The sequence below is a fragment of the Centruroides sculpturatus genome, unplaced genomic scaffold (genome assembly GCF_000671375.1).
Source record: "Centruroides sculpturatus isolate CEXI.00-Female unplaced genomic scaffold, Cexi_2.0 scaffold389, whole genome shotgun sequence".
In the NCBI taxonomy this organism is placed as follows: Eukaryota; Metazoa; Arthropoda; class Arachnida; order Scorpiones; family Buthidae; genus Centruroides; species Centruroides sculpturatus.
This window is the reverse complement of record NW_019384624.1, coordinates 26,068-50,496: the sequence shown is the minus strand read 5'-3', so window position 1 is coordinate 50,496 and position 24,429 is coordinate 26,068. Positions and strand designations below refer to the sequence as shown.

General features: G+C 29.5%; 2 protein-coding genes across 3 annotated transcripts in view; one reads left to right on the top strand and one right to left on the bottom strand.

Moving 5' to 3' along the window:
• LOC111625554 (nuclear valosin-containing protein-like) overlaps positions 1–1,354 on the top strand; it is a 32,465-nt gene extending 31,111 nt beyond the window's left edge. The window contains exons 17-20 of the mRNA XM_023368718.1: positions 495–701; positions 776–852; positions 919–1,081; positions 1,148–1,354. Coding sequence (XP_023224486.1) covers positions 495–701; positions 776–852; positions 919–1,081; positions 1,148–1,252 — 552 coding nt within the window. The 3' untranslated portion in view covers positions 1,253–1,354. The remainder of the gene's footprint in view (positions 1–494; positions 702–775; positions 853–918; positions 1,082–1,147) is intronic.
• An 8,260-nt stretch (positions 1,355–9,614) lies between these two features.
• LOC111625553 (sphingolipid delta(4)-desaturase DES1-like) overlaps positions 9,615–24,429 on the bottom strand; it is a 34,395-nt gene continuing 19,580 nt past the window's right edge. Inside the window, exons 2-6 of one of the 2 annotated variants that reach the window (XM_023368717.1) lie at positions 23,579–23,581; positions 18,233–18,555; positions 13,024–13,231; positions 12,534–12,748; positions 9,615–12,466 (exon numbers count right to left, since the gene is read on the bottom strand). In XM_023368717.1, coding sequence (XP_023224485.1) covers positions 12,326–12,466; positions 12,534–12,748; positions 13,024–13,231; positions 18,233–18,529 — 861 coding nt within the window. In that variant the 5' untranslated portion in view covers positions 18,530–18,555; positions 23,579–23,581 and the 3' untranslated portion in view covers positions 9,615–12,325. The remainder of the gene's footprint in view (positions 12,467–12,533; positions 12,749–13,023; positions 13,232–18,232; positions 18,556–23,578; positions 23,582–24,429) is intronic. The other variant, XM_023368716.1, reaches the window with a different exon arrangement.

Below are 24,429 nucleotides of genomic sequence, written 5' to 3'. Positions count from 1 at the left end.
AGTGCGAATGTCTTGGACTGACAAACCCTGTGGGAATACTTCTCTGTGGTCCTCCGGGATGCGGTAAAACTCTATTGGCAAAGGTTATTATTTAAATTAAATCAAGGTTTGATTATTAATACAAACATTGCTTGACATTTAAAGTTTTTTTTAATCCATTCAGGCCATTGCAAATGAATCTGGCATTAATTTTATTTCTGTCAAAGGACCCGAACTGCTGAATATGGTAAATTTAATTCCCATATATTTGTATGTTTGGACTGAGAAACGATTTTAACTTCTTAAATATCTGATTATTAGTATGTTGGAGAAAGCGAGAGAGCCGTTCGGCAATGTTTCCAGAGAGCCAGCAACTCTGCCCCGTGCATTATATTCTTTGACGAGATAGATGCACTCTGCCCCAGAAGATCAGATACTGCCGAGGTACAAAGATCAATTTAATAACATTTTGAATCAAAATTGGATTGCAGTTCACAATTTTAATTTTCTTTTAGGGTGGGGCGACTGCACGAGTGGTTAACCAAATGCTTACGGAAATGGACGGACTGGAGAGTAGAAAAAACGTCTTCATTATGGGAGCTACGAACAGACCGGACATTCTAGATCCTGCCATGCTTCGTCCGGGAAGATTAGATAAAATATTATTCGTCGGTCTTCCTACAGCATCGGATCGGGTGGAAATCTTGAAAACTATAACTAAAGTTAATAAAATTTGTTTATCATTGAATTTTCATTTGGAATGTGGAAATTAAATTGTTTAATTTTTACTCAATAGAACGGCACGAGGCCTCTCCTAAATGACGACGTAAATATAGTCGAAATCGGGAACAGTGGTCTTTGTACCGGTTTCACGTAAGTAAATTTACCCAATCACTCGACAGAAATAGCATTTTGTTACTTATATTTCTATTTTGGCAGTGGTGCCGATCTCTCGTCTCTTGTTCGCGAAGCATCTCTGGTTGCCTTCAAGGAATATCTTCAGCTTGCAACTAGCATGGATATAAAAGACATACAGCTCAAGGTGTCACGACATCACTTTGATGCAGCATTGAAGAAGATTAGACCCTCGATAACAGCCAAGGTAATACAATTTACTTGTACGTACAGGTTATTTTAATGTCACTTTTAATGGAAATTTTTCTATTAGGATCAAAAATTATACGAGAGACTAAAGATAACCAAATGTTCGGTAGCGGGATTTAACACGAAATTGGACGAAGAAACATTCCAAAATTCTAACGATAACAGATGATTTTGATTTTGCATTCGTCGGTAAGATGCCATTTTCGGTTTGTCGTCTACATACGTCCCATAATGTTGTTATCTAGATGTTAATGTCAGTTTCGGATCGGAACATATTCTTTCGGTTTCCGACCCAGCAGTGATTTCTCTTTTTATCTTCTATTGCCGAAGCTCTTATTTGGTACCCAGTATAAAAATACACACAGTCATATTCAAAAAATATATCTTTACGCTTCAATTAGCTAAATATCAGAACAAAGTCTAACATATTTTCTTCTTTATACTCGACTGAGTAAGATGAACAGAACAAAAAATATGCATTTTGTTTTCTCTCTTTCATGAGGAATTCCTAAATAGAAATCATATCAGTTTTAAAATATCAAGTACAAATCTAGAATTGACTTTTTTCCCAATTTTGTAAACTAAGGACGGAAACGACTGAATTACGAGAGTTTCGGCAACTGGCCACGGTCGATACGATTTGGAGATTTGAAAACGGTTACGCAAAAATGGCGAATTATTTATATACAGATATTTATATATATATATAATTTTCCCGACCCCGTCTCTTTTTTAAAGTAATGACTATTTGTCATTGGCTGTATTTGATGTTTTGAAGTTTGTAGTAAATAAATTTTTTTAAATTAATGGAAGATTTGTATAAGTAAGGAGTATTATTCAATATAGAAACTAGAGTGTACAGCACACAGGAAATTCACAATATTTAAAGTAATAAAAATTTGCATCCATTAACATTACAAAAGGATTGGACTGCCCAAATCATTGTTTTCTTTTAACTGCTCTTTGTTAGTCATTTTTAAAGGAAGAATTTCATTACAAAACAATATAAACTGTAGAATAAGTTCACTAAACACTTTTGTTTGCTATAAAGTCAGGTCTTAGGTGGCAGATCAATTCTAGAAAACTTGACTTTTACGTCAAGTCTTTAATACTAATGACTGGTTGCAGTATAAAAATTAAATCCATTCTCTCAAAAAATGTGGTTATTTATTAGCTTCGTTAGCTGATCAGAAAATCTCAAGAATTGCTTATTTTTCTACATTCTAAATTGAGAGGAAGCAAATTATTATTTTTTAAACTTTTAAATACTTCAATCCATGGGTTATCAGTTGATTTTATTTCAGTTACCACTTCATTTGAAAGCTTTTCATTATTTCACAATGTTTAAAGATTGCTTAGGTATAGTAAATTTGATATTCTTTCCAGAGATCACTAAAAACATCGCCTAGAACAGATGACACTGATCAACACAAATGTTTCCACTTAATTTCCCACTAATAGAAATTTATTAGCCTTTGAGTTAACACTAGGCTTCTAAGTAACATCCAAGAATCATTTATTTTGGCACGTATTAGTTCTTATTCACTATAGAAAACTACAGGGCTGGAGTAGGTAGATCAAGCCCCAACTCGTACTTTGATTATATTAAATCTTAAATTATTATTTACCCAGAATGGCCTTTTATCACTACCAACTGGATGTCAGTGGTTTTGATGGGAATGCCCAATAAGTACTCTTCCTCACAGAGGTTTTTCCTTATCATCATCGTCAACCACACGTTTTCCATTTTGAGGTTTGTCACTATTTCGTATTAATAGTGTTAACTCCTTATTTGACCTACTTTCACTTCTATAATGAATATCATAGAATTGACACACTCATCAAACATGATAAGAAGGTACTTTATTAAGATATCCTTTACCTTTCTTAACCGATCACCCACTGTAATTGTCTAACGAACATAATCAGTTCCAAGACTTTGTTTGCTATCCAAATTCTTCGTTAACTGATTATTGATTAACCATAGGTTTTTATGGGAATTTGATTAATTTGTTCTGGAGATCCCAAAATATAAAAATAAACGTAGTAAGAAAGTATATATGTAATAATAAAAATGCAAGACTGAAAAAACATGACATATATACACAGTTTGTGGGGGGTAAAGAATCTGTCCAATGTCGATTGCTTTTCTCCCTTCTTAGCATTTTTCAGAAGTAATTAATAGCATTGTAATTGTATACATCAACCTATTAACCTCAACCTGGTTTGGTTGCTATTCTATAACTGTTGTTCTGACATCCTCCCACTTCAAAAGATCTTTCATAGCAGATATTGGCTTTAATCCTCTTTTTCAGAAGAAAACATATCTTGGCAAGTTTCTTGGTGTTCTTCATTCAAGAGTTCTTAGTGTTATTCTGTCGTCAGATCCATTTTAGGTTCCATTATGAGCTCTTCGATGTTCTTTATTTCTCAGATGTGATTTTTTATACTCCTTAAGTTGCTTGAGTCTTCTTGATTATACTGTATCTTTCTTAGATAAGATTGAACTGCCAACCTACTGTAGACCCGTTTGAGCCATACTGCCCAGCAACATCAGACATCTTCTGCCCACTCTCAACCTTTGCTATTATACTCCCACCTTTTGAAAATAAAAACCGACGCAAAACTTAACGAGTGCCCACCTGACAGTTTTGTGAATACTATAAAAAAATAGTTTCTATCAGAAAAATAACAGGCTGGAATTACAAGGGAGAGCTTCAAAGTTCGAAGAAATACTCTCCGATCGGTATATACTGGATCGAGCGTTGATGTTGATGTCAACATCTCCCGCACTCCGAAAAATTTTGAATTGTTGCCTGGAGACAAGGGAAGACAAATCAGTATTCATTATTTTACGTCGCTTCTTGTGTTTGTACTGTGTTTGTTTGTTGTTATTCGAACATGTGTTCATTAACCAATCACCCTCTCTATATTAGAGGTCAGGTCTCGCACCTTTTATAATACTGTTGAAATCTACAGCTCAATATTAAACACACATTCAGGAAGGTAGATTATCAAATGGAGGTAAATTGGTTGTCTCTGGGTAATGGTGTCTACTCTGATGAAAAGAAAGCCAATCCAGTAAGAATGTAACAGGTAGCAATCCTTTTTGTATCCTTATATTATACATCAAGGAAAACTGCAGCAGCCCAATTTTGGTTGATCTCTTCTCCAATTCATTACTGCTGTGACTTTCAGAAAACAGCACAGTCATATGCAAAAATCCAGAAGACAATAGAGGCAGAACTCAAAGAAATGTTCACAACAAGAGAAGACAGGTCAAGGAAGACATGCCATAAATGCTTAAGGGATGAACGTCATACGTTGCCACCTCTTCTGATACTGAACGAGTTGGTTTGTCAGACACTCATTTTGAGCCACTTGTCCTTGGACTGCACCCAAAGAAACCCTTCAAATTCTGGATGGTTCCAAAAATGCAGGAATAGGGGCACTCCACTGGCACTGCCACCTTTTTCAATCAAAACATTCTCATTCTGTAAAATAGAAATTTTACAATTAGAAACAGAAAGCAGAGAGTTAAGTTATGTAAATAGGAAAAGAGTGTACCAGGGTGTCTACAAAATTCGGAAACTTTAAATTTGGTCACCTTCACAATTTTCCCTGACCCATAATGTTTTGATGATACTAAAATATCTGTATTTAAAAAAATAAAATATGCACTTTTATTTTCTCTTTTTTTCTTGGTGTTTTCGTAAGCTTTAATTTGATTTTTCAAGTATCTCTATTGTGTTGGGTTAACTTTTGTTTCTTTCGTAGCTCAAAAATTTCATTTGCAAATTTGGTTTCCTAATTTTGCCGATCATCAAATTGCCTCTGTCTCTCTTTTCTTCAAAAGCTGCTTTTTGTTTACAAGACAAAAACCACCAAACTATCAGAACACAACTGGAGTGTCGCAGCACACATTGAGTAAGAAATATTTCTTGTCAGGTTTTCAGTGAATATAACAAGGTGTACTTTTTGTATAGTACTCATTTCCACTCCTAACTTTTGTGGTATGGTTGAAGTACATTGGAAGAAGGGACAATTTACCAGTATGAAAATATTGGGACTATCATAGGCATTGATCGATAAGAGAATTTTTCTTTTGGCACTTAGTATATTTTATATTGCAATGTTGAGTTAACTGTGATAGTGATTCAACGAGACTACGATCGTGTCCGTTGGAGGCTTCAAATCCAAAATGATGTCACTAAGAAAATGAAAACAAAGCACTGAAATACTGCACTAATGTCGGAAGACGTCGGGAAAAATGCTCTCGTCAATCTAAGTAATGTCCCATACACTAACTCTACAGTCGAGGTTTTGATATCTTTCACTGCTGTACAGTACATAGCTTCAAAAGCACCTCTGTAGTACCTTGACCCAACAATAGAACACTAGAACAATAGAATTAAACAAGCTTTTAGAACACTCATTTGGCAAATGCTTTCAACAAGCCTGTTTGCTTTCGGTTGGAAAGCCACAGTATGTATATGAACAACAACCACTAGTCTTGGCATGGATTGGAGCAATTGTGATCAGTAGAAGTGAAGGGAAAATTAATCTAAGTCTCTGACCAAGATTTTCTTGATTCAATTTTCTTAAAAAAAATCTTTAAATTACAATATTAAATTATCTTCAAATGATACAAATAATTATAAAATGTGGAAGAATTGTTTATCTAATATCTATGGTTAATTTAATCTAGTAACCATGCTCTGTTCCCATTTTAGGGGAGATAGAGTGACTAATTAGAGTTGCCATCCAGCTGGCTTGACCAGCAATCTATTCTGTATATACAGGGTGTAACAAATGTGTGTAAATAAATTTGAGGAATAGAGGAGTTAATTAATGTACTGTACGCGTAATGCAAATCGTTAATTTTACTGAACTAAAATACACTTTGGAAAGTGCTGTATTCAAAAGATTCGGGAGAAAATTTGGTATAGTCCCATCACTGATCAGTAATAATTTTTTGCGGTACCAAAACGTGCAGTCCAGTTACCGTAAAATGCTCGAGTGACCACTTCCACCGTAATATCTCGGATTGGTAAACTTTTCATCCGGTGTCTGAATCTGTCAATCGTAATCACACAGTATTGGAACCCTCACAACAAAAGTGGGTCTGGGTTAATATATGAAATGCCATGTTGGAAACCATTTGGCCTAAGACAGAATATACAAGTACACCTTGTATATTCTGTATCTTGTATTTGGCACTTGACGCATGTTTTAGCCCATAGTCGTGTATCCTTAATATAAGGTCAGAGGGGTTTCGAGTTACGTGTCACATGATAAAATGTATGTTTGTGATCTAGTTCCACTTGCTTTGTAAAAACATTGCAGTTCTATTAAGTTTAAATTGAAAAAAGCACCACCAACCTGTGAAATAACATTGTAAGTTCAAAAAGATGTTTTTCTGGCATGTTATTTGCAGTCTGACAGGATGAGATGCTGCTTTATACGAAGAAAAAGTTTCATTACATCAAGGTGTCTATCCATACAAAGCCAGCATCTTCGTTGCAGATCGAGAGTTGTCCCCAAATTCTGCTTTAGGACACAAACTATTTGATTTTGACAACAAATTGCCACTCTCTCACAAACGAAAGTTATGGGCTGCTACAGATTTGTAAGCTATCTTACAAGTGGCTGTTTCTCCCAATTACATGCTTTTTCATAACACTCCTGATATGCAGTTGGGTTGTGGCCACTCATACCCCATGTATAATGGCACCCAGTCTGGTGATGACTCATTGTATAAATACAATGAGGAAGTTTTCCTTTGGATAAAATAAAAATTATTAAAAAGAACTTACCATAATGATAAATAATTAATATAAAAAGTTATGTATGTTATGTTTATAATGTTTATGTACAGTACATTATATAAATAAAAATTTGTCAGGAACAACTGAAGGTTCCTATGTAATGGTTAGATGTTACTAATGTAAAAAAACATTTCTTTAAGATGCTACTTTTTACAATGTTAATGTTGTTAACCAAAATAACCCAACTTACCTATTTGTAAATATAAATCGATAATTTCTATTGTTCATCTTAAAAAATACATGCACTTATTTATGTAAATTAAACATGAAGGACAATTTGCTCAAAATACATTTGTAATCCTTCATTTGCTAAGTGATTATCTTTGCTTAACACTTAAATATACAGTAGAATTTAATATTAATTACAAGCAGAGACTAAGAAAAATTGAAAGATGAAACAATCATCATCTATTCAAACTAAAATCTGCAGTTAAAATTATTATTTTGTCAGTATTAACAAAAGTATTTATGCAGTCGGCTTGTACATACTATGATACTCATGCAAAAGTTTACTGGTTATTAACAAATAATTAGATAACCTGATTTATTGCTTACCTAAAATAAAGTGTTTCTGACAAACTCTCACTTTATCCATATTGAAATTTTTCTGGTTAATTCTCGAGAGCCTTCGTTACGAAAGCTCTTCAGTTAGGGTCCTCGATGACAAATAATACCGGAAATTTTAAAAAATGACATTCCTTTGTTCTTGGGTGAACTAGTGTTACAACAATTCACCATAGTGATATTCACGATGAATAAACAACACAAGAACTTCGGCTAAAGCGCGAGTAAACATAATCGGACGTCGACTCGAAACCTCTATAAAATGGATAACCATTAGTTTGGTGGTTGCTCTAGTGTTTGGGTGTGCTATACACTAGAAGCTTCCCTGTTTTTCTGAAGTTATTTCGTGTCGCCAATTTTCCCGACTGGCAGATGCCAAAATACAGCGGATTCACAATAAAACAAGTACCAGAATCACGGGCATGTTTGGAGATTGTAACCAGTGTTGCTGGTAATTACTGGAGCATTTACAAAATTAACCAGAATAACCTGTTTAAAAATCACGGTTATGATGTCACCAGTTGTTCTTCAGTACTTACCGAAGTAACCACGCTGACAAAGCAGTTACGACAGTTCTCTTGAAGTACAAAATGGTGGACACATTTTAAAAATTTAGAGGAAACAACATTTTATTTCCTCTAAATTTCCAAACGTATCTATGGTTACTGGATAATATGGTTGGGGAGAAGAGAATTTTCTGTATAAGGTCACTTTTGTTAATATGGTTAATGATTTTCTACATAAAAATTCAGAAGCTTTATTGAGGAAATATATATTGCTAAATTCATTAAAATATTTTAAAATAAATAGATTGTTTGGTGATTTGCCTTATTGTCTTTAAGTTACAATATGAAAGTCCTCCATAGAGCAAAAAACTTAGTGCTTATAGATTCATACAAAATAGTTTATGAAAACATTGAGTTATATTGTAAACTGATTCAAGTCTTTTTTAAATTTAAAATATCTTCAAAATATACTTGAATATTCAATATGACAAACCTATACAATAATAAAAGCATCCTATGCAATTAATTATATATTATTTTGCCACTACATTAAAAACAAAAGGTTTATCATCCCACTGGCTTATTTTATAACACCAACAAAACTCCATAAATGAGCAGTCGGTTTCCATTGTTGAAAACTATATTGATGGTGTGGAAATTGGGAGAAAAATTGTTAACAAGTGAACTCTGATGGAAATTATAACAAATCAAAGCATACAAGATCAATTCACTCCTATCTTGGGTTACCGCCACAATAAATGTCTATCAAAGAAATCCACAGATTCCTAATTCACACCTCTCTATGTAAAAATCAGACAACTGTTACAATTTTTTCTTTTTAAAATCAGCAACAAGTTGCTTAACTTTCCCGGCAACATTTGATGGTACTATCTCAAAAATGCACATGTACTAATGCAACTGTTGCCAATTTTGCCTATTGAATGATCAGAATGCAGTCCTATCAAGAGCTAGTTGTCTCTACAATGAAAACAATAGGCGATTACAACAACAGCAGCTCCCCAACCATAGTTTAAACATGCAAACTTTACCATCATCATCTTGAAACTCTGCTTCTGATTAGTGAGAGTATTTCTCGAGATATGACATGACATTGCCCTAACTCCTCTCCCCTTGATCTTTAACCGTAAAAATATAATAGGATTAATGTCCTACAGTTACCACATCAAATTGCATTTCTTAATCAGTGGGAATATAGGTTACAATTTTTTTAAACTGCAGCCCAATAAAAGTTTTTGGAAAGAGCACATAGTGTTGAATTAAACCTTATTTGGATGTATTAAAGAACTAGCTTTGTTTCTATTCCCTATTAATTAATTATATTTAAATAAAATATGTTCTTGGTTAAGTTAGTTGTCAGTTGGTTAAGCGGGATGTCAAACTACAAAATTTTAAAGTTATTATTTCTGGTTTAGATATATTTCCTAAACCAAAAGGTTTAGTTTTGTTATTTTGTTCTTTATTAATATTTAATCATGCATTATTGTATATTTTAATTGTGTGTATGTGTATGCATGCAAAACTTATCAAATCTCGAATTTACATTGTTAAAAGATATCAAATATTGTGAATTAGGAGATATTATTACAAATAGGAAAAAGAAGAAAGAATAATACACATTTACAAAAAAATTTTATTTTCTCCAACCAAATTGGACAACAGATAATGATTGTGAACTTAATGCTAAGATTACACATGACAAACTAAAGTTAAAAGTACATCATGGCCTGCCAGTTTACACTTTTTGCAAAGAACCACATTTGCACAATTCAAATTACCGGTAGACTTCAATAATTAATATTATTATTTGTTCGGTTACAAATAATTGCAGCTTCTAAAGTTCATAATTAAAGCAATTCAGAATTTGTGGGTACACCCACTTTCAATAATCACTTCAATTTACTGCTGCAGTCTGTAAAAAGAAGTTTACTTATTTTCCGAGACAATGACAAAATTTAACTGACAATTATTGCTTTGACTACTACAGATAATAGACAATGCATTTGCTTTACAAATCCATCTAGCTTAGATTTTTTTTTTTTTTTGGAAAAAGAAATTATGCTTCACATATTCAGACTAAGATAGGAAATTGAAGCATGATAATTTATATTGTATAAAAGTTAACAAGGCTAACAACAGTATGAAACAAAACATTTCAATATTCTGTAAAAAATTATTTCATGTAACCTTTAGAGAAATTTGCCATTTGAACTATATAACTTAGAAATATATCAATTTGTAATTTCATTATTGAATTAAATTATGTACATTTAAAGAAGAAATCAGATTTATTGCAATATTAGCACACCAATTGAACATTCACTCAAATCCGATCAACACTAAAATCATGCTTGAAATTTTATAATGTATTTTAAAGTTATTTCATGTCTCTATAAGAATATTTATATTGAAATAAATCTGTTTTCAAAGAAATGAAAGTGATGTTCTCTCATTATTAGAGAAATGACAAATATATCAGTCTACAATTTTGTAACAACTGAAATTGACTTAAAGTTTTGTTTTGGTAAATATATTATAGTAATGCTAACATTTGTCTAAATTTTGCAAATAAGAAAAACAAATGAATCTAGATAAAACAATTATACATTAAAAAACAACATAATTAAAAAGGAAATTAAAAATTTACCTTGCTCAAAAACAGGAACATGAGAGTTCACGGATCTGAGATGAAAGAATCATTCAAAAAGATATTCCAATAGAATCAAAGTAAAGAAACACTAAAAATAAATAATAAATGAAATATTTTTGGTATTGTCAGATGAGATGTAATATTAAAAATCAACTCTTACTTTCAAAGTTAATAAAGTTTTTAAAAGCAATATAAAATTTTTTACTTAATATTTAGAAAGGCAAAGCAAGTAAATATAGATTAAAGTTTATTTTTTAAATAAAAGGATGAATTGGTTTTTATTTTAATTTATGTTTCATCAATTAAAAAACTTCCATAATGTATTCTGTTTTAACAATAATGTAAATTTAACAGTAACTTCATTAGGAAATTAAAAGCATATTTAACAATGATATGCTTTTAAGTAGCAGATCATGTATGTGATAGTACTTACAGACTGAATTGTCTTTTATTTTTACCCTCAAATAGGACAAAAATACAAGGAAAACATACAGGAAAAAAATAATAATAGTTACCACCATCATTGAAATCTTTTGAAGAAAGTGAAAATACAAGAAATTTAAATTGCAAGTCTTATTAAAATTTCTTCGACATCACAAATGTGATAAAGAAATTCAAATCATGTTCATGAAAAATTCATTTTTAAACATTCAAATAGTAGAAATTACCAATCCTTAATAATAATAATTAGTTAATCGTTAAGGTTACTTTGAAGTAATTAAGATATGCACCCAGTTGGTCTGATCTTTTTTGACACAGATCAAAGGTTTTCATTAAATTCTTTACAAGAGTTTTACATAATCTAACAGATGATGTTTTTTTTTTCTAACATGAAAAACTGGCATATATCTAATTCTTTCTTTCTTGTCAGAAACAATATACTAGGATGTGTGTAGAAAAATAAATACCACAAAAACAAGAAACATTTCATTTGTTAATGTAAAATATGTATAGGAAAATGAGTTAAAAGTTCATTTTTATGTATACTGAACTGAAATCATACAAAATTATTAGTAAAGAAAATACTTTGAAAATTAGTGATATGTCTTCATATTAGCTTTTCAAAATAATGAAATCATTTCAGGTATTGAGAGAGAAAATTTTTAAATTTTAGTATCAATTTAGGAGGAAAGAGTTTTATTTATAATTTTTTGGAAATAAATACTTTCATACATAATGGATCAAATTTCATTTTGACTGTTAGTTAATTATCTGAGCTCCTTTTCGTTAGTCATTCTCACACTGCACTAAGAGAGAATTTAATATCACATAAGAAATTGGCATCAACTAGTATCAAAACTTGATTGCTTTCTTATCCTGTATTTGATTAATTTCATTGGAAATACTGATATAATGGTAATTTTGATACACATTGTTTTTTTCTTGAGCAATATATTTAGGGTCAATGCCCAATAATTTTGGAAAATTATGCTTCAAATGTATTATATTTTAGTTGCAATTTTGGTTTCTCCAAATTGTATCAAAAATAAAACTTTGTATAAACCCACTCAGTGTTATGAACGAGTATGATTTATGCCAAAATGAAAGTTTGAAATAATTTGGCATGTTGGGTGAAAAAGAAAGGAGCACAAAGTATTATTAATAGTCAAAATTGGAGGCAATTATACATTGCACCAACATCTGAATAGTTTCAAGATTACACATGGAATAAAGCATCAGTGGTCTAATCCTTTGTGCTTTCTTTTTATTCGTGCATATGGACCTATGTCAGGATCAGTGATAAAATCATACAGTACTTTAACCCAGGAATTGTGCTGGGGCAGGTCGTCGTAGTATTCGGCAGCAATCCGTTTAACCTGTTGACATATGTTTGTTATTATTTTATAATTTAGTTACATTCATAAAATTCAAATAAACACTTACCTCTGGAAGACGAGAACCTGGCACACTTGGAAAATCATGATGTTCCATATGATATCCCACATTGAATGTTATAAAATTCAGTGGTCCATAATATGAATAAGTTTCGTATCCTTTCTTAAACATGTAGTGCTCAGAAATGAAGTGCCCTGCTACGGGATGCAATCCCATTGCCATCAGAGATCCACCAATCATATAGATAAATAATATTTTTGGCCCTGAAATCAAATGGTATAAAGAATTAAAATGCATACAACCAATTATATTAAAACATTTCTGTAACTACAAAGACATTTTTGCTAGATATATTGGATATGTAATTTTAATTTAACTTATTCTATTAACATACACATGCCACAAAAAAACCAGGGTCTAAATATGGGAAAACATTGCACAAAAATTTAATTTCATAACTTTTTAAGATTAATGTTACTAAGCAAACTAAAAAATCAATACTGACTTCTTACAAGCAAATAATTTCACATCTACATACCACAAAGATAATAAATTACAACATCAAATGCAATCTGAATGATTGTATTTATAACTTCCAATAGGGTGAGAGGTTTTGGAGAAACAAAGAAAGGTCTAAATGCATAAAAGAATGGTTGTAGGATGACCCAGAAGAATTTTGTGAATGTATTACAAAATAATTTTGCTTCTAATCTTGAAGGAATATCTGTGTCCAATATGTCATCTCCCTGTAAAATTAAACGTTGTTGTAACAATTATCTTAAAATATAAGCAAGATATCTGTTACTAAATTAGAATTACAATATAATTTTATAAATAATACATCATATCATATAATATACATATAATAGGATAATTGTGTGCATGCTATATATATATATATAGCATGTTTTATTTATAAAATTGTTACACTTGGCAAAATCGATGTTATTTTTGACATTGAATATGACATTACACATATGTAATTATTCTCCTAAACCACTGGTGGCCAAACTTTGATTGGAGGACCAAACTGTGCCTAATTTGTAGGTAAGCAGGCCAAGTCGGCCTATTTCTATCATTTATAAGTGATATGTCAAATATGTTTGGGCCAGATTAATGTGTTCCGCAGACCAAATTAGTCCATAGTTTGATACTACTGCCCTGAATAGCCAAAAATAACATTCAAATAAATTGTTTTGTTGTTTTCAAAGAGTATATTTTTACTTTAAACTTATCATATAGTTTAGTTGATAAATTAATAAGAAGAATTATTTCATAGTTACTTTATAAATTTGTTTAGTGAATTTGATGGAAAGGTTGCTTTATAAAAACTCTTTATAAAATAAAAGTTACACTAATTAATATACTAGTTTACTAATTAAGTTTTACAAATTTGTTTCCTTTATTATTTTGATCAACTAATTTTTGTAAAAAAATTATACAACTTTTTAATCATAAAATAGATGTTAACATTATTAATTCAAGAAAGTCAGATAAATTAAAAATATTCTATTTGATACACACCTATAGGTGTGGGTGTATGTATATGTGCTACACACTCAAATCAAAGGCATTTGAAGAATTTTAAACTTACTGTGGTTTTATCCTAATATTTTATTCTGAGCTAATGACAAAATTAATCTATAAAGACAATGCATATCTAAAAGACTGATAGATTGGAAGGTCTTGATAATATAGATTAAATAAAAATATTTGTACTATACGGTTGGTTTGTAGGATTTATTTTATAACGTAAATGTTAGCATTGATTTAATCTTTCCTATTTTAAAAATTTACATACAGACTGATGGAATATTTGTTAATAGCCTTGAAGTATAAATTATATATTGTGAGCTATACGTTTATTATATTATGTATATTTAGGTTGTAAACAAACATTGAAACATTTTCTTGAAAAGTAATACTGTATATAAATACCTTGTTTTAAAATAGAGAATTCATATTTTAATTCAATAGCTTACATTTTTTTTAGGTTTTTAACCAAATATCCTGTTATTTTTTCTACTGAAAGAAAAATAGGATATTTGTTAAAACTGTAAAAAATAAAAATTGTGATGTTTTATTGGTTTGAATTTTGTTTGTGTATGCACCATGTCAAAGGAAAAAAAATTTATTTTCAGGTGTAAAAAAATTTTGTTAAGTATTATATAATTTACATAACAATTCTGTAATACTAAAAATCATTTTCTTACATAACTACAAAATGTTAAACTTTATAAATATTACATGTAACAAATTCTGTTAAAATGTTTGAGGATCCCGAATAGCCGTAACATAGAAAATAAGCATATTTTAATATTGTCAATCTGAAATTAAATTATCTGTGTGTACTAACTCAATAATAAAGACAGTAACTATTACTAATAAAGATGATAAAATATGATATGATTAAGCTATTTATAATCATAACTGAGAACAGTGAAAAGTCAGACTGAAACCTTATTACATATTTTATGTTATCTTCAAATTAATTCTAATAGTGAATTATACAGTGGAATGTATAATTTGATATCATTCATCTCAATAAAATTTAATTTTCAATCTATTAAAAAGATATATATATATATTTAAAATGGACAGATCTGATAAAATAAGTCAAAGATTAAATTTTAACTGTCAACAGTAAAAACGTAAAATTGCATTAGCTTATTAACTTAATCTGTAACTTCTGTCTAGACAAATTCAAAAGAGCGGGATTAATTTTGTGTCATGAATTTTAAATCAGTGCAATTATGAAATCAAAAGTCACCCTTGAATAAATTTTATAAAATGAAATTACACATTCTCTGTCCTCTTGGAGCCATTCCAAAAATGCAAATTTGGTTAAAAAAAAATTTTAATTAAATTATATCGCATTTTCTAATGCTTCAATACATTTCACTATATTAATTTCTCATGTGAAATTAATTATTTTCTATGTTGCACAAAATAAAATTTAAAAAGTCATCATATTTTCAATAATTCAAACTTTCTCATATGTTTAATTAATTTAAACTAAAATTTATTTACAAAATTTAATCATATAAATCAGATTATTCAAATAAACTAACCCAGCAAAATGTAATTCAGTACACAACACCTTATGTTACTGAGAAATTTAATAAAACACAACAAACGTTTACAGCCAAATCTATTGGCCATTGTCAGGTAAAACAAATTTGAATATAAATAAAATGGAACAAAATTTATAGCAAATAAATTATCTAGATCAAATTTATTAGCTTAAAATAGCTTCCTCAATATTTTCGCTGAAAGGAAAGACATGATAATCTTTTTGTGGTGGAGAAAACATGACAAAATTACTAAATACTACATATAATTTACCTACATTGTTATTGACATTTATATTAAGAAATATTCTTTTACATCTCTTAAATATGGTTTTATTTTGGTTTTTCTTGTTAATTTTACAACTTAAAAGTATGAAATGTGACTGTCTAAATGATGAGAGAAAAGTTAATTTTAAGAATTTTTAAAATTTCAAGTAATATTTCCATTTATATCATCATCATACTGACAAATTCATAAATAGTAGAGACTAATAAATTACAAAAATGACGAATTGTATGTAATACATTCTATTTTATTTTAATAATGTACAGTAGACATTTATTTCTTATATAAATATTTTTCATATTTTATATGGAATAATATTTACTCAAATAAAATACACACTTTCAACATCTCTTTAAAATAATTAAAGATAAACAATGGAAATATACTGTAGTAACTTCATATTTATATTCAAACTATCGCTATAGTTGATGGAAAAGCTGCAAATGACAATTAACATATAGCTGTGGCAATTCATTTATCAAGTATTACAAAATACTATAAACATAAACTGAGCAGCTTTCGAAACTCTGTGGTTCATCTACATTAAAATAAATTTTGATAAAGTTTCTAATTTAAGCTTATTCTGAAACTTCAGCTTAAATATAAAGGAAAGCGAACAGTAACAAATGGCAATGAACTAAAATCTTCAATATTTTTAGCTGAAAGGAAAGACACGACAAGCTATTTGCTGTGGAAGAAAACATCACAAGATTATATAAATACTAAACATAATCTACCTACATTCTTACTGACATTAATCATTTATAAAATGACATTTATCCCTCAAGCAATAAATATGCTGTATCCACATCAATGATCTTTAACATTGCAATCAACCAACCTTCGAACTCTGATTAGGTTATAAAAATAACCATCTCAGTTTAACCTAACCAAAATTTGTGTTGTTTTAAACTTTTTGTTTAATATTTATGTAAGAACAACTAAATTTAAAATGTTTTCAATAAATAAATATTTGAAATTACTATTAAAATTTGTTAGCCAATACTTTAATTTGAAATAAACCTGGCTAATTGGTCCAGAAAACTTATAGCAAAAATCAAAGTTTAGTTAAATTGAGATTGCATAAAATAATAATAAAAACTACAAAATAAGTGTTTATTATCGAAATATTACAAATTTAATTTCTTTGACAATACATTTTTTTTTTACTTCTGTGTTTATTTTTTGGCAAATTAGGCAATAAAATTTATAGCCAAATTTGCAAAGTTGTTGCCATTTGGCTAAAAAACCAGCAAGTAACTTAATCTCTAAGATAAACATTACATTGTTGTTATTTAATTCTTTAACCTTTAGCTATCATAAAAGATTATTGGATTCTCTAGACTGATGTTTACAATTGATGAAAATGAGTACATTGAAGGTCAAGGCCAAACCGATCAGACTTATAATGATCTATACTGAAAGATTTGCGATAGCTTACGAGAGAAACAACTAGTGAAATACAAAAAATGCATGCATGATAAATTTCCCGAATCAAGGTTTAATGGATCTTTTGTTTTAAACAGAAAATATAAAAATGATCATTTTTTATTATTGTTTGACTAGATCAGGCCTGGTCAACCCAAACTGTTTCGCGGACCACTTTGATCACGCATAACATTACAGTGGGCCACAATTTAGGCAAACATGCTTTTAAAAAAGTAAACCAAATACAAAATGAATAAGATTTTATTGTTATATAAAGAGTTCGTACTAGCACTTGCGCATTATAACAATGACACATGCAATTTTTCATTTATTTAATTGTTTTGTTATAAACATAATAGAAAACAAAAGTTTTAATAGATATATAATATTGCTTAGCGGGCCACACAATTTAACGTGACGGGCCTCATGCGGCCCGTGGGCTGGCCAGGCCCGGACTAGATCATTCCAGTTTTATTTTTATTGTAGTTTAATTAATCTAAACTTAATATAATTATTGCTAATGTTTTTTTGACAGGGCTGCACTCAGGCGTGGGCAAGTTGGACACTCACTTGGGACTCACGCTTAAATAACAATTGAATAATAGTTGATATTCACATTTGGTTTTAAATTATTTAAATACGAAATGTCTTTCTTTTGACAAAAATTTAATTTTCTATTTACACACGACAGTGAATAAAAAATATTTTAGGAGCCTTGCCAAAGAGTTCGCCTACGATTCCCCCTATTCAAGTTTGGTCCTGCATATTGAATGTATTTTTGTATATTTAACTCGTGAATTAAAACAGTAAGATTTAATTTGAAAATAAAAATAATAGACAACAATTTTAGAATGGAATGAGGTTTTTGGTATAATTGATCTATAAACTAAAATACATTATGAGAAATAACATTCTTTAAAATAATATAGCACACTACGGAATTCAATTCAAGTATAACTGACCTGATAACGATGATGCTCCAGATGGTATTTTTTAAATGCAATGGACATTGGCACACCAATGGGCAAATTACTGAAGATTCCAAATATTCTGTTTAACATAGGGCGTGAATGACCAAAAGCTAGATTATGAGCAATTTCGTGAATAGCCAACATAAGCGAGTGATTGATGACACCGCCAAAACAATAAGCTAATATAAAAATCGTTACGGTTGAAGCATTCTTTAGTAACCAAAACATGAAAAACTGAGTTAAAACCATTCCGAGGACTATAAATTTGAATCTTGTATCGTAACCCATTAGATTCTTGATTTCAGGGTATTTTTCTGTTAAAAATAAGAAAATTATATAAATTTTATTTTTCGTAATTGTTTAACATTTTTAAAAATAAATAAATCCATAATTTATGTGAACAACATTATGAAATAATAGCCTAATTCTAACATTTACGTAAACACTAAAAAAAATCAATTGAATTTATTGTGGATATCCTCAGATAAGAATAAATAGAGCATTTGAATGTATGTACAGTAAAAAAGTTTCAATGCTCTGTTTATTCTTTTATCCTGAACTTTACGTAATTTCTAATGCCAAACAATTGTCAGATTAAATCATAGATTCAATCTGGTAATCATTTGGCTTTAATATAAAATCTGGCTTTGAGATAGTTACAGGGTTCCTACTCAAATTTCTTTTAAATTCCATGACTTTCCATGATCCTCATGTCCCTTATAGTATGACACATTGACAAAATAAAACAGCACTTAATTTACTATGCACTAGTGATGTGCTGGATATCCGTATCCGCGGATATCCGAGGGAGGAAAAAAAGATCCGTATCCGTTACTTTTTAGTGGATCTTTTATCTTAATGAATTTCATTACTGATATGAAATTTTAAAGATAGGTAGCAATAAAATACTAATAACTTCAATTCAAATCACTTTTTATTTCTTAAAATCACATATTTGGCACATTCACACTGCAAAAATTTTATCATGCAAAATTCATTTACTATCGTAAAATATTTCCATATTACACTACTAAACTTTCTTGTCGACATTGTTTTTATTTTAACTCAACACTCTCCAAAAACACAAACGTAATCTACACTATTCCGTGTCACACTTAACTATAAACAAAAACACGCGCAGTGCAAGTCAAAACACGTCGCGTTACTAACGCAAAGCATCAACTATCGGTCCAAGGACACATGCACCGGTGCCAACTGAGTACGAAAGTTGAGATCCGTATCCGTGGATATACATTTTTAACGATCCGGCACATCACTACTATGCACATAAAAAGTTGTTGAAGCAATAGTGTAATAAATTATTTTTTTTCTAATTAACAGTTATATATTTTTTATAATTGCCAAATTATTAAGACTAATAGTAAATAGTTTTATTAAATTAAAATACAGTAGAGCGTCGTTTATCCGAAAGTCAGTTATCTGAAACGTCGATTATCCGAAAGAATTCCAGTCCTCAAATTTAAATGTTCGCTAGTGCTGTGGTGCTGCAATCTTTGGCTATATCTTGGGCTACTCCAATATTTTTTTCGTTAATGTGTATGTTCTAGCTGGCAGCACCGGCACTTTTGTGTGATGTTTTTCTGAGGACTGTGTCTCATGCTGAATCGAACATTTTTGATACTAGATTAACTTCTAAAGTATATATTTTTTTGTTTTTATATTTTTCAATGTATTTATTTTGTTTGTAGAAAATAAATTAATAATTTTTAACGATACAATAGCCATGATTATTATTTTAAAAAATTTACATTAGGCTTAACATCGACGAAAATTCAACGCGAAGCGACACGCAACGGAAAAAAATTTCAACACGGGATAGGTTAATATATTTTTTTCGTTCATAATCGGTTATCCGAAAGACCCCAGTCCCCAATTGATTCGGATAAACGACGCTCTACTGTAGTTTATCCTGTTATTAATTAATCCACAACCATAAATCTATGTGGCTTTGAAAACAGAAATTATTTATTATTCATTAACAAATAATGTATAATACAAGTACAAAAGTATATATTTATTAAATTTATCCCATAATAAATTTCCTGAACTTTTATTCTAAAGTTAAAAGATTATTATTTAAATTAGCAAAAAATTACTAAATACTTTTTATAATAATAAGAATAAACTAAATCTTTCGGCATTAGTCATTTACTTGAAATGTTTATTATGCTATTATTATTATTATGAAAAATATATCAAGTTCGCTCTGCCTGAAGACAACAATTTGAAATGTTGAATGCACTTGCTTGTAGTTAAAAACTTCAAGTAAACGTTTCATGCGGAAAGACAGTGATGTTTATTCTTATTCTAAGTTAAAGGTATTCAGTAATTTTATAACAATAGGAAACCGAACATTGTGAAAGACCTTATCATATCTATTAAAAAAAATACTATCTGATTTTATCAAGAATTTTACAGCATTATACGATTATTCTGATAAAATTACAATTTACAAACTTGTAATTTGTTCTTCAGACCAATTTTGTTAAATGCTATTTCTATATATTTAAAAAAAAACTTTTCTTTTTTACAATCTAGTGAAAAAAAAATGTTATATTGGAATAATATAATATGACTGGTACTATAATTTTATAGCTTATATGCCAACAAATTGTTAATATTACATCTGTTATTTCTAACATCTACAGCACACATATACAGTATACAAGAGGATATTAGGAACGAAAACAAAGCATTTTTTTTCTTAACTACTTTCTAAAAATAGAGTATGTGTGTTGTTAGTTACTAAGGTGTATCCTTGCAATTTTAAAAATACTTCATTTCTTTTAAAAATATAAACACAATACACTACCCAAGTTCATAATCTAACTTGTTTCTAGGTAACCGTCATAAAGCGGATTGTATACGATAACAGGTAGTAAAATGGGAAACACACTATATACATAAGAATAATTTTCAAGATTATACAAGCTACAGATTAGGGTCTAACAGAGGGGGGAGAAATAATTGAAGTTTTACTGTATTGAGATTTTATCTGAATTAAGTGGAACCTTGGTTTTCCAGATAAATTTAAAAAAATAAATAAAATAATTATATGCGGATGAAAACATTAATTGTAATGGATATCAAATTAAATTTTCATTAATATTTGAATGACTGTCACATCAGAAGTTGTCATAATTTGTAGAAAAAAAATTATGTTCTATATCAACGTTTGCTTAATGAGTATATAAAAAAATATTAAGTTATTTACAAAAGTACAAAATTCTGAGAATGTCCGACGGAGGAGACAGCCAAACAAGGAAGAAGAATTAATTCAATTCATTCCTATTATAAATTATAACGTGTTCTTGTTGAATTTCGATTATTAACTCGCTAGAAAATTGGCTATGAATAGTCACTTACACGATATAAATTGAAGGAGATTTAGTAAATAACAAACTGGACATACTTCGTTTGATTTTATTTTAGTGAAAAAAACCAAGACAATCCCCGAAAATGACATGCAAATTGCTCAAAACATTATAATTTACAAGCTATCTGACTGGAAGAGCAACTAAATAATTGAAAAAAAAAAACAAAACCTATACAGCAAAACAATAAAAAAGGGAGACGAAAATCTTTAATTATTTTTTAAAATTTTACTAATTTTTTAAAATTTATATACAAGGCGAATAATAAAGAAATTATATAACAAAAATCACAGGAAAATTAGCAATCACCCATTATTTTATGTAGAACATTTTAGAACAAGCGAGCCTAGTTAAATGTGCTTTAGAAATGAGTCAAGTCAGTTAAATTTTTAAGATTAAATTTAGTTATATTGGTTAAATAATTTTATATATATATAATTTAATCTCTTTGCATATCTAAATATGCAATCATTTTGGCATTTGCTTTATTTTTTATATACAGTAAATAAATTCCACGAAACAAACTTTCCAGTACGAAATACAAATGCAACAAATCCTAAAAAACCACTACCTTATTAATTTTGTTTGACTATTTATTTATTTTTTGGTTAAAAACACTACCATTGTACACGTCAAGACCAAATTCCTGTTCGTTTTTCGTTCGTTGACCGAGTTTAAAACGTTTTCCTCGTTTCCCACAAGAACACTTGGATGAGGCACCGATTAGGAAATAAAACAAATTATGATGGCGGCAATTAAATGCATTAATTAAAACTTGAATGATCATTCAAGTTCTGTCATGTACTGAAGTTCCTAAAAATTTCCAACACTTAAATACGAAGCATTTAACAGTTATGCGCCATGAAATCGAGAGGTGGATGCGTGTAAACGCTTATTTAATTAATAAAAAACATTCAAACCGGCAGATTTAAACTGTAAATGAAGAATTGGAACGATGCCATTTCGTTTCACAGCTTTAAAAAAAAATAAACTATGCATTCAAATCTCTGATCTCCACGCCTATTTATTATACAAAAATCAGAATTTGACCTTCGAAAATTAAAAATATCAGTGAAAGTTTCATTGTTACAGATTATCTGAATGATTACTTCGTGTTAAAACAGTCAGCAGTTGTGGAAAAAAACTGCTTACTGAATGTAAAAGGTCAAAAACATTAATTTAAACAACCTCTCTCTATCTCTCGTGCAGTGATGCAAGCTTAAAATGTAATTACATCATATAAAGGGTGGTCCAAAAGTAGGTTAACTGTTCCTATGTGCAATTTTGAATACGAAACGTGTATCGAATTTGTATATTGAACGAGTTTGTAAATAATTAAGATATGAATACGACTTCTACAGCAATTAGCAACCCTGTAACAGTTACTTTTTACCCGAATATTTTACACAGTTCTACTAAATTGATTATTTAAAGTAATTCACGGTACGTATATTAATATATATAAACATTAAAATACAGTCTTAAATTGCTTTAACTGAACAGTTTCATTTTTTATTTATTTAGAATGAAAACTAACCGAAAAATAGTAAACGTAACATCCATTTCCTATGGAAAGAAAAAATAATAATAATTTAAGTGAGAAATATTCGAAATTTTTTAATAACTAAAGATGAGTTCAAAAGATTTATTGATAAGGTTATATATATATATTTTTTTATAATATTTCCTGTATACTTATACATGAATTCACGTACGGTATTAGTTTATCAAAGCAAAAATGTTTCGAATTTCATGCACCTACAACTGTATTATCACTATATGCACGTCAATACACGGAATTATATCCGTAAAAATTAACATTTTATAACTTATCCAGCGTGTATTCTAATGTATAGTTGTTGCTAGAATATAAATTAAATCGGTCCACTTTGTAAATTAAAAAAAAAAAAATAATAATAATAATACATACGCAGTGTAAGACTTACTAAACGTTTTAATAATAATAAACTATATTGAAAAATTCATAAACAAACACAAAATACATTAAATCATCATCTAGAAGCAAGCAGTTTTATTTTTAAATCAATAAAATTCTAAGGAATATGAAAGAAAAAAATCTAAACCAAAGTGAAAAGTATCCCCGCTTTTAGAATGTTATCTTCTATTTTAATAGTAGACAATACCCCTTTATCTCTGTACAGTGCGATTCCGATTTACATAAGTTTTACTGTACATAATAAATGTTTTCGGGAACGTATCCCCGACACAATGGGCAATGGGAGTCTTCGCTTAACGTCATTTACACGGACCAGTTAAGTCGTAAAAGCGAGGGTCTACTGTAAACCTTTTCGTAATAAATAATTGCACAATCTTACAAAAAATATATTAACATTTTTTGTCGCCGAATAAATATAAAATCGTTTTCAGTATAAATCATCACTGGTATATTAAAAAGATCAGGCAAACGGCTTAATAAATGAGTGAGAATTGATAGATTGAATTTCGACCCAGTTTCATTTTTGCTGTACAAGTTACTTAAATCCATTTTATGCTTTTTTTTCATAAAAAATTATTAACAAACAGCATAAATCGATTAATAAATACGTATCCTGTCAGAACAATACGCAAACTACAGAGCGAGCCTAGCCATATCGATCGGGAAGAAGAATACAATAGAAGGAAAACTTGAAAGAACGACAAATATAATGAAAGAAAATTCTAAAATAAATTAAATAATTATTCGTCGACGTCTTTCGTTCCCCGTTTAAGCCAATTACACCTTGTTACTTAATCTAGAAACGAGATAAGCTATTCGTTACGTGTGTAAAATTT